Raw genomic sequence first — 17,165 nt, 5'->3', positions numbered from 1 at the left:
GAATTTCAGCCGCTGGCGTCGCCGTAATGTTCCATATAAGGTCCACGTGTGATAACATCGCGGCCGCGCGCCGTCTATACTGTAGGTGCGAGGGGAAAGCGTGGGAGGGTAAGCAGAGAAGGATAAAAAAATATGATGGGGTTTTACGTGCCAAAACCACTTTCTGATTATGAGGCACGCCGTAGTGGAGGACTCCGGAAATTTAGACCACCTGGGGTTCCTTAACGTGCACCTAAATCTAAGTACACGGGTGTTTTCGCATTTCGCCCCCATCGAAATGCGGCCGCCATGGCCGGGATTCGATCCCGTGACCTCGTGCTCAGCAGCCCAGCACCATAGCCACTGAGCAACCACGGCGGGTTTGGCCGGGATTGGATCCCGCGACCTCGTGCTCAGCAGCCCAACACCGTAGCCACTGAGCAACCAGGGCGGGTCAGACGAGAAAGATGTTGGCTTGGTGCAGCGGCGTCCTCTCGTACGCCCAAGGGGGAAGGGGGCGCGCGGAGACGTGAGTGCGCTAGAAGTGGAGGGGGGAGGGCGAGAAGAGGTGCAAGGTAATGCGAGTCTCGGTTTCCACTCCGGCTGTGGCTGCGCATAGCGCGGCTGAAAGCGACCGCGCGCGTCATATCTCGGAGGTAACCTGCTCTGGTTTCGAAGGCTCGCTTGCCTCAGATGACTTCGAGTGCGCTGTGGTATCGCGCGCCTAGTTAACGTTGGGCAAAAGGCAGCACGGAGGTGCCGCTGATGCCGCTCTTCATCACGCCAGCTTTCCGACAGGGAGACTCCGTGGTCATCGAGCGAGATGTATCCACATTCGCCTGTGCGCGCGCGACACCGTGCTTGGTAATTCCGTCAGTAAGCGAATTCTTGCAGCAGTTTTACAGCGGATAAAACTACTAACCATACAGCGCATATCTAATTTGTTATCGCGATCAACGCTTCGCCTTTCGGGTGATACTTTTGGCTTTCAGTGTTGATTGGTTTCGTACGACGATTACAAAAATTGTATTCGTAGGTTCTGAATATTCTCGCGCATTGCATTTGAGACAGTATGTTTATATCGTTGCTTATAAAGATAGCAGATATTTCTGTAAGTCGAGCGGCAATCGAAAAACCGAACAGCCGTTAAACATTGCACACAAATTTATTACACTTATAAAAGCTTTATCACACTTATAAGGAAAGGTACGCAAGAAATATAAGAAGCCAATATTAACTCCTTCGCAAGGAAGATCACATTTATTAGCAGTCAAACAATATCTGCACTAATTTAATTTTCGTAATACATCGATTCGCTTCACCGAGTCTTAGTCGGTAGTTAGGTCAATCAGGTATCTTTCTTCCTGTGGGTATGTGGAGGCATGTCACGTGGGCAACAGAGAGAGTATTTTTGCGTGAACTCGCCTCCACAGCTACCTAAGAAAATGGTCCTTCAATGAACAGTGCTAAAGAAATCGGCCGCAGTGGAATTGTATGAATCAGCACTGGTTTGCTCGTTGTCGAAAAGAAAAAATACAAGAGCGAAAACATGCAGGCGATGGTTCCAAACCAAAGATCGCACAGCGCACTCGGTTAGTAAGAACGGGAAACACAAATAAATTGCCACAAGATCGAATGTAAATACTTATAGATGAGAACAAGAAAATTCTGTACGCTTTAACAATCAATGTGCAATATATACATCACAAAATAAGAAAGGAAGAAGAGGTAACGTCGCGAACATGGCAGAGTATGCAGCGTTTGAGTCGTAAAATATTATATGCACAGTTCACTGCGTAACCGTGTTCGGTGCGAGCCCAACAGACGCGCGAGGAACAGTGTGCATAGCCACAAGGTTCCGAGCAGTCTTCGCAGCCGCCGTCACAGAACACGCCGCCTTCGCTAAAGCTGCATCCAAAAAGGCAGCCCTCGGCTCGTCACACGCAGCCAGAGCGTCGGTAGCCGAAGAGCTGGCGAGGCTACCAGCGTGCGTGCGGGCCCGGCGGTGCCACGGATTCGACAATATCGACGCCGGCACGGCGTGCGGCGCGGGCCAGGTGACTGGTGTTGGTGTTGGCCAAGCTGATGCTGTACTCCTTGGCCCACCAGGGTACCGAGTCGAGGCCGAGCAGGTACATTGCCACTATGTGCACGGACAGGATTTCGCCGGTCACCGTCATCAGGTTCATCAGCACACCCGGACGTGCCTGCGACGGACGAGAAAACAACACAGGATAGTTTTATTCGTACACAAAGTACATCGAGGTTTCCAATAGGGCCCCCAGAACTCTACATGAGTTCCTATATTACGCAGTGTTGCGCAAGAAACGCATGTAACAAGGTTATTATGTACTTTTGCATAATATCCGCAAGAAAAATAATGCGACATATATATATATATATATATATATATATATATATATATATATATATATATATATATATATATATATATATATATATATATATATATATATATATATATATATATGGACTTAGCAACCAGTTACAATGCATGTACGGTTGCGAGCACAAGTTCGCTGACTACAGATGCCGCGAACTTTTTATTACCTTGAAATTGGTTGACGGGCAGTTCGGTACCGAAATGGATAAAACATTATACATTCTTACAGATATGGCGCCACCCTGCCTTTCCACCTCAGTCCAAACGGATAGCCATTTCTCACCCGTCGGCTGCCTTCACAGAAAGTGACTTTGTATGCACAGACTTTCGCTGTACCCTTCATCTTTACCTAGGCAGCAAAGCACGCGTCCTCATTTATTTCGCGCCATAGCATCTGGTATAAAAATGCGATGACGTCGAGTGAGAGGCGAGAGGCCTTTCGAGACACGTAAATCAAGCCGACACCGTGGGCGCTGCGAATAGCCACAAATGCAGCCATGGAGTCGCTATTCCAGACTAAACGGCGAAGGCCGCCATTTTTTTCAATTCGCCCTCTTGCCAGCTCTGATTCGCCCACGGGCTTGCTTCGGGCTCTCTTATTGGCTCGAAATGCCGCCATTACAGAACTTGGCAATATGGCGGTACTAGCCGATTACCGCGACGGCATATACCCCTGGAGAAAAGTCGTGACGCTCGCGACCAGCGCCGTACCATGTCACGCGGCTTCATGTGTCCGAGGTGGTAGACGATGGCGTTGGTGGGCGTGGCGGCGGGCAGCATGAACGAGAAGGAGCAGCACACCGCCACGGGCAGGGCGTAGTACAGCGGGTGGTTCTTAGTTAGCACGGCCTGCGCGTTCGTTTACAGCATCTGTAGATACTATAAGTACATACGGCTGTTCGGAGCGAGGTGTTTGGACGTCACTTTTAAAAAAAATCGAATTGATTTCTCGGGTTTTACGTGCCCAAACTACGATGTCATTATGAACTACGCCGTAGTGGGGCACTGCAAATTTATTTTTGACCACGTGTCTTTCTTTCTTTCTCGTTTTCTTTTAACGTGCACGCAATGCGCGGTACACGGGCGTTTTTTTTTTTTTTTTCATGTAACCCATCCCATGGAAATGCTGCCCGAGCTGTCGGGAATCGAACCCATAAACTGTACATCAAATATTTCGCGAAGAAACTTAGTTCCTTGCAAATACTTGTAAGGATCTAAGGGTTACTACTGTCATGTCAGATACCAGCACAGGCGACTTGCGCGTATTTCTCAAGACATTGACAAACATACTTTCAAATCAGTGGCGCAGTCAGATGCTGGAACACCAGGCACGTGCCCCCCCCCCCCCCCCTCGCCCTCGCAATTTTCTGAGTGTGTGGCCTTCGCAGCTACCCCCCCCCCCCCCAGCGCCTTTCCCTTCCTCGTCCGATGTCCAGTGGATGGCGCCCAAACTGCCCCCCCCCGCCGCCCCCCCCCCCCCCCGAAAGAAAGAATTTCTGGCTGCGCCACTGTTCCAAAGGATAAGATGCTTCCGAGGCGCGAAGTCGCGAGTCGTGGAGAACACATTCTAGTGGGAGAGAAATTTAAATAATGCTCGTGTGCCCCACTTGAACTGCCCCACTCTAAATGTGGCGAAATATCCTGTATTTCAAAAGTTGCATTTGCGAATACGCGCCAGCTATGCGAAGCGCTGCTACGCATTACTTTCTGTTCGCAGAGGAAAACATGCAAGGACGCATATTGTTTTTCTACAAAGGAACTGCACATTAATATTCAAGCTTGAAATTCCCGAATTACGACGCTCTGCGCATAAAGGGGTGAAGCACATGTGTTTACGTATCAGCAGGACTGAGGCCGGGGAAGTCACCTGTGCACGTATTGCAATGCAATATAGCAGCGTGCGCTGACATTTTCTTGACGTCTTCTTGCACGAAGGAGGATGACCTTAAATGGTAGATATCGCAGACGCAACGCGGCAGTTACAAGCGCGTTGCGTCTGCGATGTGAAAGCGCACAATGTGGTAGTTATGTCAAACAACTAAATGTGTTAAGCGGCCAGTGTTACGTCTTTGTTGGCGAGACAACGCTTAGTCAATTTCTAAAACTACCTGCTTCGAGCTTCGAAGAAATACCCGGAAATGACCATTCTAGTGTGTGGTCTTTATATCGGATTCATATGCGCGCACCGAATATATGAACCTCTGGCTATGCTTTCTTCGACATTTTTGTCTTCCGCTAGAAGGCGTTGAAATGCTTGAGTGAACGAGTTGTTTCGTTGAAACATATATACGGACAGGAAGTTGCTGATTATTCGCTGCGCGGGTTTCGATTTGTTTATGCAGCGAGACGTGCTCGCTATATATGCCCCCGTCCTCCGAGCGCTGCCAATGAACTTGCCAATGGTGATTTTCAAGATGACCGTTTCGTCTAGCCATTAAGGCTGTACGAGTATATAGTTTCTACGGTCGTATATGCGGCTAGCGCTAGCGAGCAGAAAATGAGTCCGGGAAGCTTTCTCCGTCGTTCAGTGGCTATTACGTCGGGCTACTGAGCTCGAGGGGGCGAGTACGATCCCCACCGTGGTGGTCACGTTCCGATAAGGGCGGAGTGCAAAAACGCTCCTCTATACCAGGCATTCCGTGCACGTTAAATAACCCCGGGTGGTCAGAATGAATTCGGAGCTTCATACTATGCGACATGCCCCATAGTCAATCTGACACGTGGACTTGGAAACGTAGCACCCCAGAATTTAGTTTTGAACGAGTGCAAGCACCCAGACAGAGCGACAAGTATTCGTTCTCGTTTATGGCGGCCGGCCAAGACCAGCTGTTTGAGCAGCGCTTCAGGTTCAAAGCCCACATATCTCGAATGTCTAAATATTATCTGATATCGCTGCACTTCGTTACACCGGCTATCATTCAATTACTGCTACCGAACAGCAGACATGTCACTGAAACTGCTCTTTCCTGTCTTGCCGTTTCTTCATATCACTTCGCGTCTTTTTGTAGCATAACCGTGTCCGCTGGGCCACATATGTTAGCGTACTGCGTTCCGTGCACTATCACCTCGGTTGATTTTTTTTTTCTAGATGCACTGGGAGCCACAGAAGTGTTTCAAGAAATCTAATGACATCTACAAAACAATAATTTCTCGCCCGTCTTTCTGTCCGCTATTCAGCAGGTAGCCCTTAACCATGCAAACCTGAGCCCAGCCGTAATGTTTACGAAAAAAACACGTCAACTCTTAAAGGTTTCTTTCTTAGCACTTTTATTGCAGCACCCAGGAAAACAAGTTTCTTGCTTCAGTATGCCGTCACTATGCTGCCACCGTAAGTCTGGGTGCATTCGGCATTCCGCACGTTATCCGTGCGCCAAGAAAGCCGGAACACTACAGCTACAAACTTGCAATACAGTAGCAGTGACGTAGCCCAATTCGGGCGAGATCGGCCTCGTTTACCCTTGTATTCAGAAATGCATCTTAACTTGAAGCCCATGCTTGACTTGAAATAAGCGACGCTTGGTGAGAACATAGAGTTTCCTACAAAAATTCTACGGGTGAGAATGCGCCCAAGACGCTCATTGCGTTTCCTTTGGTGCATTCACGACAGGCGTCATTTAAATCAAGTCAAGCGTGTGCTTCAAGTTAAAGATGCATTTCTGAATACGGGGGTTAGTGGTGGAGCGTCTATCTCGTCTGTGACACGTGCAGTGTAGGTCAAAGATTCGAAAGCCGCATGGCCGAACCTCTGGCCGTAGAACGCAAAGGTATATTCCTTTCTGACTGTATTTCAATCTCCCTACGTCACATTTACGTAACTGCAGATGCAAGCATCGAGCAGTGGCTCCCAGCATTGATTGAACAGCACAATAAAACGCTCTCCGTATTTAGAGGAGGTCACTTTGCTTTGAAAGCAAATAGCATTGACTACTTCAAAAGGTTTCTTCTTATGGGACTGGTAGGGAAGAGACGAGAAACACGCACAAGTGGAGAGGGTTTCAGTGGATCGCAGCTAAGGCAGTGAGAGTAGATAAAACGGGTGAGGAAAGCGGTGCCGGCGCCTGCGAATGGTTTGTAGACAGCGGCAGAACTATCGGTAGGTAGACATCTTTTATTGCTTTCGTTGGGACAGTTGGCACAATCTGGAGGCCATATCCAAGGCTTATAACATGGCTATATGGCCACGTATTATTCGTAAAGGCATCATTGTTACTGATAATTTTGTTTAATACGCAGCAGGAATTGTTGTCGTGCCTACCAGATCAATGACGACGGGTATCATAAGCGAGCTAACGGCCGAGTTGCTGGCCAGCTCGCTCATGAACGACGCCAGCAGGCAGAGCGCCGACAGCACGAGCTTGCTTGGCACGGACTCGAGAACGGCCAGCGTGGTGGCCACCGTGCGGGACAGGCCACTTTTCTGGAACAAATGAACAGTGCGCGTCAGTGGTCTTGGTGTTCATCTCGAGTCAGGTGCCGCGAGCCCCACACGTGGGATTCGTGCGGCCTGCCGATCTCGCGTTCGATACTCCGCTACGGAACCGCGGGTGGCGTCGTCCCGGAATGCGGACCACACCACTATACTGACGAGGAAACAACCCTTAGGAGACGGCTGGAACGCGCTCTCCGACGCTGTCGGCGACACGATTCAAGCGGGCAACGTAAGGGTGCATCTTTAAGGCATTCCGCGAGTCGCTGCAGCGTTCACCCGAGGTTAATTAACTGCGCTGCGTTGGCACGAATGTGTCAAAGTGGCGCGCTATAGTAAACGCGACGCACTGACATCGCGTTCACCACGAACTTTGCTGGTGGGTCACACTGCATCATAGCATGATTCTCTCTCACCTTGGACGCTTCGGCGAGGGTCATGCCGCCGCAGATGACCAGCACGGTGCCCCAGGAGACGCGGCTGTTGACCTCGTCCCAGGTCAGGATGGGAACCGTTTCGTTGATGGTCGGGTTGCGCGGTATCACGAACAGCAGAACGGACACCAACACCATCGGCACTGACGCGCGGATGTACCTTCAGAGACACGCGGGATAACTATATATGAGCACATGTGCACCAATAAAAAATAAATGTAAAGATATAAACAAAGAACGCGCCTTTTTGACCAAACGCACTGTAGTGTGGGCATAAAATCTTGCTGGTCGGCAATTTTCCCACAGTGACAGTGACGTGTTCACCTTTGCAATGGATAGTTTCACATAGTAGACAATTTTATTTAGCACTGATGACTTTGTGTACAAGAACTGTGTGTGTACAAGAATGTAATGCGAAGGACAGACTTTAAGCACTAGTATGTTAGAGTTACAAAATGGCTTCCAATAGGAAGGAAATGGGGTTGAGGGTGTTACTGAAAGATGCCTTCGTATTGTAGTGGAGATAAATATGCCGATGATGATGATTAGATGATGATGGTGATGATGATATATAAACCGAAATTCTGCAATTTGTAGAGAGTGCTACATTGCATTTCTAATGCGTGGATGCTTCGTGCGAGGCACGTACTGCGGTTCTGGAAACATTGAGGACCATCCGGGCAGGATCTGCGGCTTCATCGTGAGCAGTAGGAGCACCATCAGCACCACCATGAACACGACCGTTGCCTCCGCGAACCTGCAGAGTGGAAAGCGCCGTCGGATATTTAGTGTACTTTTACACACACAGTTATTCTGCAAAGTGTGAGCTCAACAGTACGCGGAATCAGTACATAGTTTTCCTGTGAGGTCACCGACGCCGCTTCTAACCGTGCTGGTATACGCAAACATGGCTTTAGGATGCCGAAGGCTTCTGAGAAACAAACCGTACACATTGGCGGCGAGTATACAATACAGCGTTTGTTTGTCTGCAATGCTGTCACTTGTCACCACCCCAGACGTGTTCATCGCTTGCATAATGTCGTTTTGGCAGCTAAGCGCACCACTAGCACCTTTATTTTCACTCAGAGCGTTCACTTGTTATGACCATATCCATTCCTGTCTGGGCACTTAAAGGTTCCACCATAACGCATTTCACAAGGTTCTTTTCCCGCCAGGAGAGGCTCTAATAGCTAGTCCTGCAGCCGAGACCTAGTTTTAGGGCACCCGCCTCTTTGCAGGAGGCTGTGGGTTCGATTTCCACCGTTGCCGGGCACCCACTGGTTCAAATGGGCCAAAGTGTATTCCGGCCAGGCGTTCGGCTTTCTATAGGGGCGATACGCTTGAGAAAGGACCCTGTGCCCCAAATTCCCGTCAAAACCCTCGTGAGCACAAAAAAAGAAAGACAAGAAGTGATGTTGGCCGCTCCCATGGCGGCCATTTCCCACGTGACGGCCTAAATGCACCTATTCAGGTGGAAATACCTTCGGGTTGAGGACAAACACCCCTTTCTTAGCAATGAGGTCCCATAATGGCCGAGCACCAGGCCAGGAGCGTGCTTGTACCTGTTTCACCGGTAGGTACCTGGTGGCAGCACTTGCCTCCCACAACCGCGGTAGACGCTCTTCAACAAATGACATCTGTGGTTCGACAAAAGGCGCCGAGAGACAACTCATAAATCTCTATTGGGCCCCTCTTTCGCGAGAAGAGCCCCCACGAGAAACCGAGCACCAGGCCAGGGAACATCTCCACCCATTAGAAAAAAAACCGGTGGGTTTCCGGCAGCAGCGGGATTTGAACTCGGTGCCTCCTGCGTACGAGGCGGTAGCCCTAGCGCTACAGTCCACCGCTGCGGATTCTGGCAAACTCAGGGACTCAGGACAACGTGTCTGACATAGTAATGCTCTGCTCGTGTACGTAATGAACTGTAAATGAGTAACGCAACACCCGAATGCGAAAGCGCTGCATTTCGGGGTGGCAACTCGTCCATGTTGTATTTTCTTAGTAGTGACGCCAATGGCTTGTGCTCTATCTGTAGCGAAAAATGTAAACCTCACAAGCACTTGAACGTTCCGCAGACTCGTGTCAGTACCAAACACTTCTTTTCAATTTGTGCAGCTCACTAGCTTCTCGGTTGGAGTCAGTGGCCTTGACTCGAAAATGAGCGCTACGAGTTCTTCAATTTCTTGTTCTTGAAGTACCACTAGCTCTTAGGCTGTGTGACGCTGTGTCAGCGGATACGACAGTACGAGCTGTTGTGCGGTCCTTTGTTAGGCAGGTTTCTGACGAGGTCACTTAATATTTTCGAAAGCAGCCTACCGTAACATGGACTAGTTCTACTGTAGGTTCTTTCGAAGTTTCCTCAGAGTTGCAGCAGTGTCGGAGACTTCTGAGAGAAAGCGCGCAGCAGGGTTCACCAGCCCAAGAAGTCTTCGAATTGCTGATGCATTTGGGCTGCCGGCAGAAACCCGATTAGTTCTGCCTTCTTCGAGTCTGTACATATTTCATGTAGTGATGCTCATCGACCGCGACCTTAAGAAACATAACCTTCGTCAAGCACAGGCAACATCCTTCCTTATTCAACGTTATGCCAAGGCCGGCGAAACTCTGTAGGTAGCCTTCAGGCACTCATCATGCTCTTCTTTCGGCTTGCAATGTCCCATATATGCGCAGTATCCTACATTCTAGTACACTGTTTCTGTTCGCTATTACTCCACACATTTCTTATAGGAAAGCTAGAGGCGCCTAGTTTATAATATATATATATATATATATATATATATATATATATACATATATATATAAACGAGTAGAAAGGGGGTTTACCGAGTGGCTCGATAATTAATAATACCATAAGAAGCCTACAAACAATGAAATCACAGACAACATAAGGAAAATTACTTGTACTTACTAAATGAATTACATCAATGATAAATTATTATAGGAAATTAAAGTGGATGAAAAAACAACTTGCCGTAGGTGGGGTACGATGCCACGTCTTCGCATTACGCGTACGATGTTCTACCACTTGAGCTACCGCGGCGCCGTTTCCCATCCGCTTTATTGGGTATCTATGTTTACTACTAGAACTAACTTGGGGAGTGTTAGTCAGCGCCAGTACTCACAGACCTTGGCGGCGGATGTGGAACATCCTTTCTGCCGCAGGTGTCACGAGTACGTGATCGTTCTGGGTGAAGGCAACTGGTCAATAAACCCGCACATGTTACTTGAAGGCATCAGTGTTGCCGGATTCGAAACCCTCGTTATGTAATAAACAAGAAGAAAGGGGGTTAACCGAGGGGGCCCGATTTTTAATAATCATATTATAAGAAGTCAACAAACTGTGACACCATAGACAACATAGGGGAAATTGCTTGTACTTACTAAATGAATTAAAAAAGGATAAGTTAATAGAAATTAAAGTGGATGAATATGTATATATTATCTCTGTAAATATTGATACGTGTGCATCTACACTTTTCTTGCGTGACGAAAGAAGCAACAGCGTGAGCGCGTGGACATTGAGAAGAGCGCCATCTCATGATAGAAACCATATCACAAAATTATTCTAAACATAACTTATTGTCGAAATTGTGGTTACCTATCCATAATGGGCAAAATTTAGATCTGACAGGATATCCGTGATGTGTATTTAAAGCTTCGTCACTTACGGCGTTTCAAAAAGTGGCGTTCTAAATGTATTTATTTACCTATTTATTTATATTTATTTATTTATTTATTTATTTATTTATTTATACACCACAGGTTGCAATAGGAACATTGAGTGATGGGAGAGAAAGTACAAAAAAATTGCATAAGGCATGAACAGGAACAAATGAACGTTGTTATAGACTACAAAAATTCAATACAGTCCTTAACACACTTTGCAAGAAGTGAGTGCACAAATTCTCGCGGCATGTTTCACGGTTGGTGATGGAGACAAGGCTGTCAGGAAGATCATTCCAGAGTGCAGTGGCTTGTGGCAACCCTGACGAATTAAAAAGCTTTGGTTCTACCATATATTCGTTTGAGGCTGAGATGATTATGAATACGCCTAGAAGTACGTAGTGCGGCTACGTTTCTGGGGCATTACGTGCCAAAACCGCGATTTGATTATGAGGCGCGCCGTAGCGGGCGACTACGGATTAATCTCGACCACCACCAATCTTGCACCCGTGCCACGTGCCCCACTTGCACGGGACACGGGGTCCTACATGTAAGACACTAGGCAGATTGGGTGCGATTTTCAGAGCCTATAGTAATGAGGGTGCCAGGAATGCTATCAAATTGTGACTAATACCCCTGTCAAACGACAGACCACCGGTCCTGTCGTTTGTGTTCTTCTCAAGTCCTGGTCTTCTGCGCCTTGCCTTTACTACTTCAAGCATGAACCAACTAGCCCAAGCAAGAGTTTTACCCCTGTCAAGCAGGCAAGTTAAGTGCAATTAGGGTGAGTGCACTCGGTTTTAAGTGCTCTTTCCCGAATCTAAACGTCGTAAGCAGAGTGTACTCTCAAAGAGTGCACTCCGGTAGAAGTGCTCTCACGGAACGCGTTTTGCTGATCAAATGCGTAGCCTCGCCCCCAGCGGTTTCAACGATACAAAATGTAATGCATAGAAAAAGGACACAGAAGTTCATTCTAGCTGACAGCTTTTAACAACATCAGAACAGATCTCGCTGATATTCTGTTCTAGCAGGATCGAATGCCACCTCGTCGCACGCCACCATGTTGTTCTGGATTGGTTAGCCTACTCGTACTGGACGACCTTGACTTGTAATGTTCTTATGATAAAAATATTTTCGTTTTTTTGTTGAGTAAATATAGGCTGAGGTAGCTTTTTATTTATAACACAACTAAAGTAATCGCTTTTTAGAAGTCTTTTTTATTTGAATCTACATCTTCAAAAAACATGATTTTAGCCTGTCACCATATTTTTAGTGCGACTGTGCTCTGTTTTAGCGCTTAGCACCACGTAACCTAAAGTGTAACTCAAGGTCCCTAAGTGCACTCAACTTGCCTGCTGGACAGGGGTATAAAGTAATCAAGCATTCGTGTATCTAAGATAAACTGTATTGTTAGTTTTTCTTGGGAGAAGACAAATTCCTTGCTCAGGCTTTTGCAAACAAAGCTTCACAAAGGATGAATGTAATTTTGAGCCAAACTGACACTCATGATGGGGTGCCCTCAACCGTCTATATTATTCCGCCTGAACGATACACAGCGGTGGTAAGTGATGACGTAATCATCGATCAATACATCACCAGCTCGAACCATTCGCCGGACAGCACTTTTATAGCTTTCAATTACCTAGTTGAATGCGATTCTTAGGTAATCGTCCATCAATGTAAGTTCTACAAAACTATTTCAGTCGCCTATAACGTAGAAGTTGTGGAAGGAAAACGGCTGGGAAGAAAAAGCGATTCAAATGTCGCTATAAAAGGCCAAATCTTTTATAACGACACAATACTAACAAAGATAAGATGGACAGACTTCACCGATGCATCATCGTGTGCTGCATTGTCATAAAGGCAAGAGGTGGTATTCTTCGCTAATTCGCCTTTTTATGCGTGTCTCAACAATGCGTTGCAGCTGTAAAGCGTGAAAGGCTGACTTGATAACATTAGAAAGTAATCGTTAAAAACAGAAAATTGATTTCGCTCGTTGGACAATATTGTGACTACGCAGAATAAAGGAATTATTTATTTCCACTGCCACAAGAAAACTAACACGTGTTTAAAAAAATTGACATAATAGTTCGTACAAGATAGTTTACACTTTATCACACCTGATAAGGACCGCATTTACCTAGTGTCCGATAAGTAGGAGGGCTCAAAGCCGGTAGTTTCGACATATTTCTGTCAAGGAACTACCGAAACTACATTGTAAAGCCTCAAAAAGGGGTTGTATAAAAATTATTTTTCATGTTGGAACTTGCCAAAGTTTAGACAAATATGGGATAAACAAGGATATCATCCATCATATTCGCTACTGCGGGAAGGCCCCCCAAGTACTGCGAACGTCATCTGAATGACATCAGGAGCAGAAGAAATATTGAAAGACAGGTGAGAATAACATCATCGTTCAAAAGGTGCAACAAACGTGATCCGCTCTTGACAGTCCACAGCCAAATTCATCTGGCGAAAGCTAGAGATGGCGGCAAGCTTGGAAAGGTGCTTGGCCTCTCCCATGTTAGCCCGATGATTCCTCCACCGCCGGTAAAACAAGTAATCTTCTTTGAGCTGATCGCTTTAGTTTGGTTAGGTCGACACAGATATGAATGTCATCAGACTGCTTTTGTACAGGAACAACAGGCGCGCACCAGGCAGTTGGGTTTTTCACTTTTCTGATAATGTCTTCAATTTCCAGGCACCTCAGCTCGTTCTGAATTGCTGGCCTCATATGTAAGGTATCCCTTATGGCCCTCAAACGACAAAAGGTTGGACCCATTGTTGCAGACGAATTCAGTATTCTCCAGGAAAAAGTTCTAGGCTTTCAAAAGGACCGAGAAACACGGTTGCGTAGTCGTTATGCAACAACAGCTGTCGTTGAATAATATGACGCGAATAAATTTGAAATACGATCACAACAGAGAAGACCATCTTTCCAGTCCCATTATAATTGCATTCTGTTTCGCGTCCTATTGCATCACTGCAGCTATGAACCAAGCAGCCCCACGAAAAGTAGTGACACGAGGCTGCGCTCCGTGTATACGATTAAATTTTCTGGTGTTTCAAACATAATCGAATAACCTAACTTAACGCAACACTCCTTCTTATAGTGTCCCTTTAGAACGAATCCATAGAGACTCTAATATCGTTTGAAAAACTTGTCTGGCTTTATCCACGTCTCAACTTGACGCAGGTCATTCGTGCTTTGCGATACCTGCTACCAATATAGAATATAGCTTTCCTGTTTGGTTGTTTCTATGCACCCTACTTTGTTTTGCGCCAGAAAAAAAAAACTCGTTAGAAAAGTAGCACAAATGATGATGACAAAAATGATAGCAGTGCTGAGCATATTGACCAGCTCAGATGGCAAAACCACCGAAGCGATTCATGACAGCTGATTATTAAAAGACTCCGACGATACTTACGACAGCGGTCCGAGGTCGTTGTACTTGCGTGTGACCTCAGCAGTCAACCTGGCTTCGGCCGCGCCTCCTAGCATGGTAGCTCCACCCCTGCCACGAAGGCGATAAGTGATTACGAATCCGCTGAAGCTAAAATGGGAAGCTCGATGCCTGACTCTCGAAATACGCGTGAAACGGCTCTCATCCGGCAAACACTGAAGGGACTCGAATGAAATTAGCTGCTGTTAAGACAAAAAAAAATGCTATAATGAAACTAAGGAGCAGGTAATCCTCCTCAGAGCATGCATACGTCATCGTGGATACCGGCTCGAAGTCTCTGAAAATTTAAACACGCAAATAAGCGGAAAAAGAAAACCGCAAAGTTTCGTCTCAGATGGTAGAAGATAACGCTGCAGTTGACGGTGAAATACGAACGCAAGAAACTGTCATGCGATGGTGTTCTCACCTGTGTGTTTCCGTAAACAAAGATGCTTTTGTATGAACAACTCTATTCGCATAAAAATTCGGCTATGGACGTGTCCTCTTACTTGTGTAATTTCGTCAAACAGTTTTTTTTTTCAGGTTCATACGAAAATGTTTGGCAACGAGAACTGGTTACTCTTCACTGAGTTTTTTGTAAGGTTTGAGCAGGATAATATTTAGGCAATACTTTAGGCGTGACGTAACAATGGGCGTGAGACTCACTTGCGCTCGATGCTCCACTGCACGTAAGCGTACGCCAGCAGTAGGAGCATGATCATGGCGGGCCCGTTAAGCAGCATCCACCAGGCGTACGTCAGCTCGTTTGCTTCCGGAAACCGCCTGCGCGCGAACCATTCATAGGTGAAGGGCCCCTCACTCGGCATCGTAAGGTGAGACGCTATCTTACGGGCTAATCAATACGGCTCAATTTTATTGCGATAGCAATTGTACAGACTCTCCAGACGAATTTCCACCGTCGCCGACGGGGGCAGGCAAGCGCGCGTCTCCTCTTTCACCCCGGCCGCTACTGCGCATGCGCGCCCTATCCTTGGAGTTAGTCAGCGGTCGGCGCAAACACTAGCCGACCCCAGATCGCTGATGGCTTCGTTGTGTTCTCGCGCACCCAGTTCGCGTTGACTCGAGAGGCAGCACGAAGGGGAATTCGCTCGCTGCTGCTGCCGCTCTTCTTCACGCCAGCGTTGCGACAGCCAGCGTTCGCGGTCATCGAGCGAGATCTGATCATGTTCGCCCGTGCGCGCATGACACAATGCTCAACATAATTAGCAAGCGAATCTTTACTGCAATTTCTACGCCAATAAAACTTGCGAACATTGTTCTGTGTAGTTGTCTTTACTTCGTTCTTGTTATCGATGCTTCTCCTCTCGGGCGAAATTGAGAAATTTGTTTGACAATTTAAAAATACATAAAGAATTATTTGTGTTTTACGTGCCCTTTCAAGAAAGAATGAGCCATTGTGGCAGCCCAAAAGTTTTCATCGAGATGCTAGTTCAAGGTGTTTTGCCTTTCCGATAAGGATAATATACCAGATCAATAAAGTTTTACTAACTACATTAATTTAATACAAATACTAACTTTAGCATTACACTCGATGGTCAGGCACATGATACTGTGCTAGGGCATGCACGCAGATCAGCTACACATAGATAGCTACGATTTTGCTGTTGATTGGCTGACACCAGTTCAGCACTCATAGAATCACCGTGTCACTGTTAAACAGAGTGAAATAAACATGGCAAGAGCAATACTTCTATAGCAGTGTTCCTTTCGGGGACCATGGGAACGGCTGGCACGCGTCGCATCCTTCGTGGGATGCTTGACGTGGGTAGCACAGGGGCGGCAAATCATATCGGACAGTTTCCCAGACACAGACGCGGAACTAATCGATTAACTCATACTCATAGAACGATATATAGGACCACCACTAAACACCGATACTCTAAACGAGACTCGATCATAGCTGGAGAAGGCGAATGCCAAATTAGACAGACCTTTCACGTATGCAGAGGTCTTTGAGGCAGTTCAAGCAGCCACAAAAAAACTCGACTCCTGGCTCCGATGCCATCACGAACGCGATGTTTCGGAACCTGGACGCTAGAGCCCTGATTAATATCACAGAACTGTTCAATGGCGAGAGCTGGCTCAAGGGCCAATTGCACGTGGAATGGAAACATACTAAAATTATCATTATCCCCACACACAAGAAGACCAACATAATAGAAGCTCTGAGGCCCATTTCCCTCATATCCTGCCTGGGCAAACTGTACGAATGAGCAGTACAAGTAAGACTACACCGGTGCCTAGAAGAAACAAAATGGTTTCCAAACACCATGATAAGGTTCCTACAGGTCTATCCTGTCTTGACGCATTCCTAATATCAGACAAGAAGTTATATCTAACATCGCCCGCGGAGAGAAAATACTGGTGCTCGCACTAGACCTCAGTGGCGCATTTCATAAGGTTTCTCACAAAACAATATTGGAAGAACTCGAATTGACAGGGTGCGGAGAACGTACGTACAACTACGTGCTAGCTTTTCTCGCCAACCTTACTGTCACAATAGGCGTCGGCCAAATCGCTTCCCAAAAAATCAAGATGCCTTGTACAGGAACACCCCAAGGGGTAATAATCTCACCTTTGGTGTTCAACATAGGGACATGTCACCTCGCGCGACGGCGGGACCCAATCACTGATTTTGGCTACACACTGTATGAAGACGACATAAGGCTGCGGGCAGCAAGGAGCCCTCTGGGACACAAATAACACGTGCTACAATAAGCAGCCGAGGCAGTAGAGAACTTAAGGACAAAAACACCCGTGTACTTAGATTTATGTGCACCTTGAAGAACCGCAGG

At 46.9% G+C, this 17,165-nt stretch overlaps 1 protein-coding gene across 2 annotated transcripts; it reads right to left on the bottom strand.

Moving 5' to 3' along the window:
- Positions 1–1,125: 1,125 nt before the first annotated feature.
- On the bottom strand, positions 1,126–15,191 carry LOC126543988 (Na(+)/dicarboxylate cotransporter 3-like). Of its 2 annotated transcripts, XM_055076956.1 has the most exons (6): positions 15,016–15,191; positions 14,335–14,421; positions 7,893–8,000; positions 7,226–7,403; positions 6,639–6,800; positions 1,126–2,186 (listed from the first exon to the last, which is right to left on the bottom strand). In XM_055076956.1, exons 1-6 carry the CDS (start codon positions 15,174–15,176, stop codon positions 1,959–1,961), a joined length of 924 nt encoding a protein of 307 aa, XP_054932931.1. In that variant the 5' UTR covers positions 15,177–15,191; the 3' UTR covers positions 1,126–1,958. The 2 variants fall into 2 exon arrangements, with proteins under 2 accessions (XP_054932931.1, XP_054932938.1); XM_055076963.1 differs by lacking the exon at positions 6,639–6,800.
- Positions 15,192–17,165: the final 1,974 nt, after the last annotated feature.

This window comes from Dermacentor andersoni, chromosome 3 (assembly GCF_023375885.2).
Source record: "Dermacentor andersoni chromosome 3, qqDerAnde1_hic_scaffold, whole genome shotgun sequence".
NCBI lineage: Eukaryota > Metazoa > Arthropoda > Arachnida > Ixodida > Ixodidae > Dermacentor > Dermacentor andersoni.
The sequence above is the reverse complement of the archived record's forward strand: the minus strand, read 5'-3'. Positions and strand labels throughout refer to the sequence as shown.

What these genes read in the sequence shown, in the direction of transcription:
- LOC126543988 (XM_055076956.1), bottom strand. Translation starts at nt 15,176, where the DNA reads ATGCCGAGTGAGGGGCCCTTCACCTATGAATGGTTCGCGCGCAGGCGG. An exon ending in CCCTCGCCGAAGCGTCCAAG is followed by an intron (nt 6,801 to 7,225) that starts GTGAGAGAGAAT and finishes CATTTGTTCCAG; the next exon opens with AAAAGTGGCCTGTCCCGCAC. An exon ending in TACCCGTCGTCATTGATCTG is followed by an intron (nt 2,187 to 6,638) that starts GTAGGCACGACA and finishes CGTCCGTCGCAG; the next exon opens with GCACGTCCGGGTGTGCTGAT.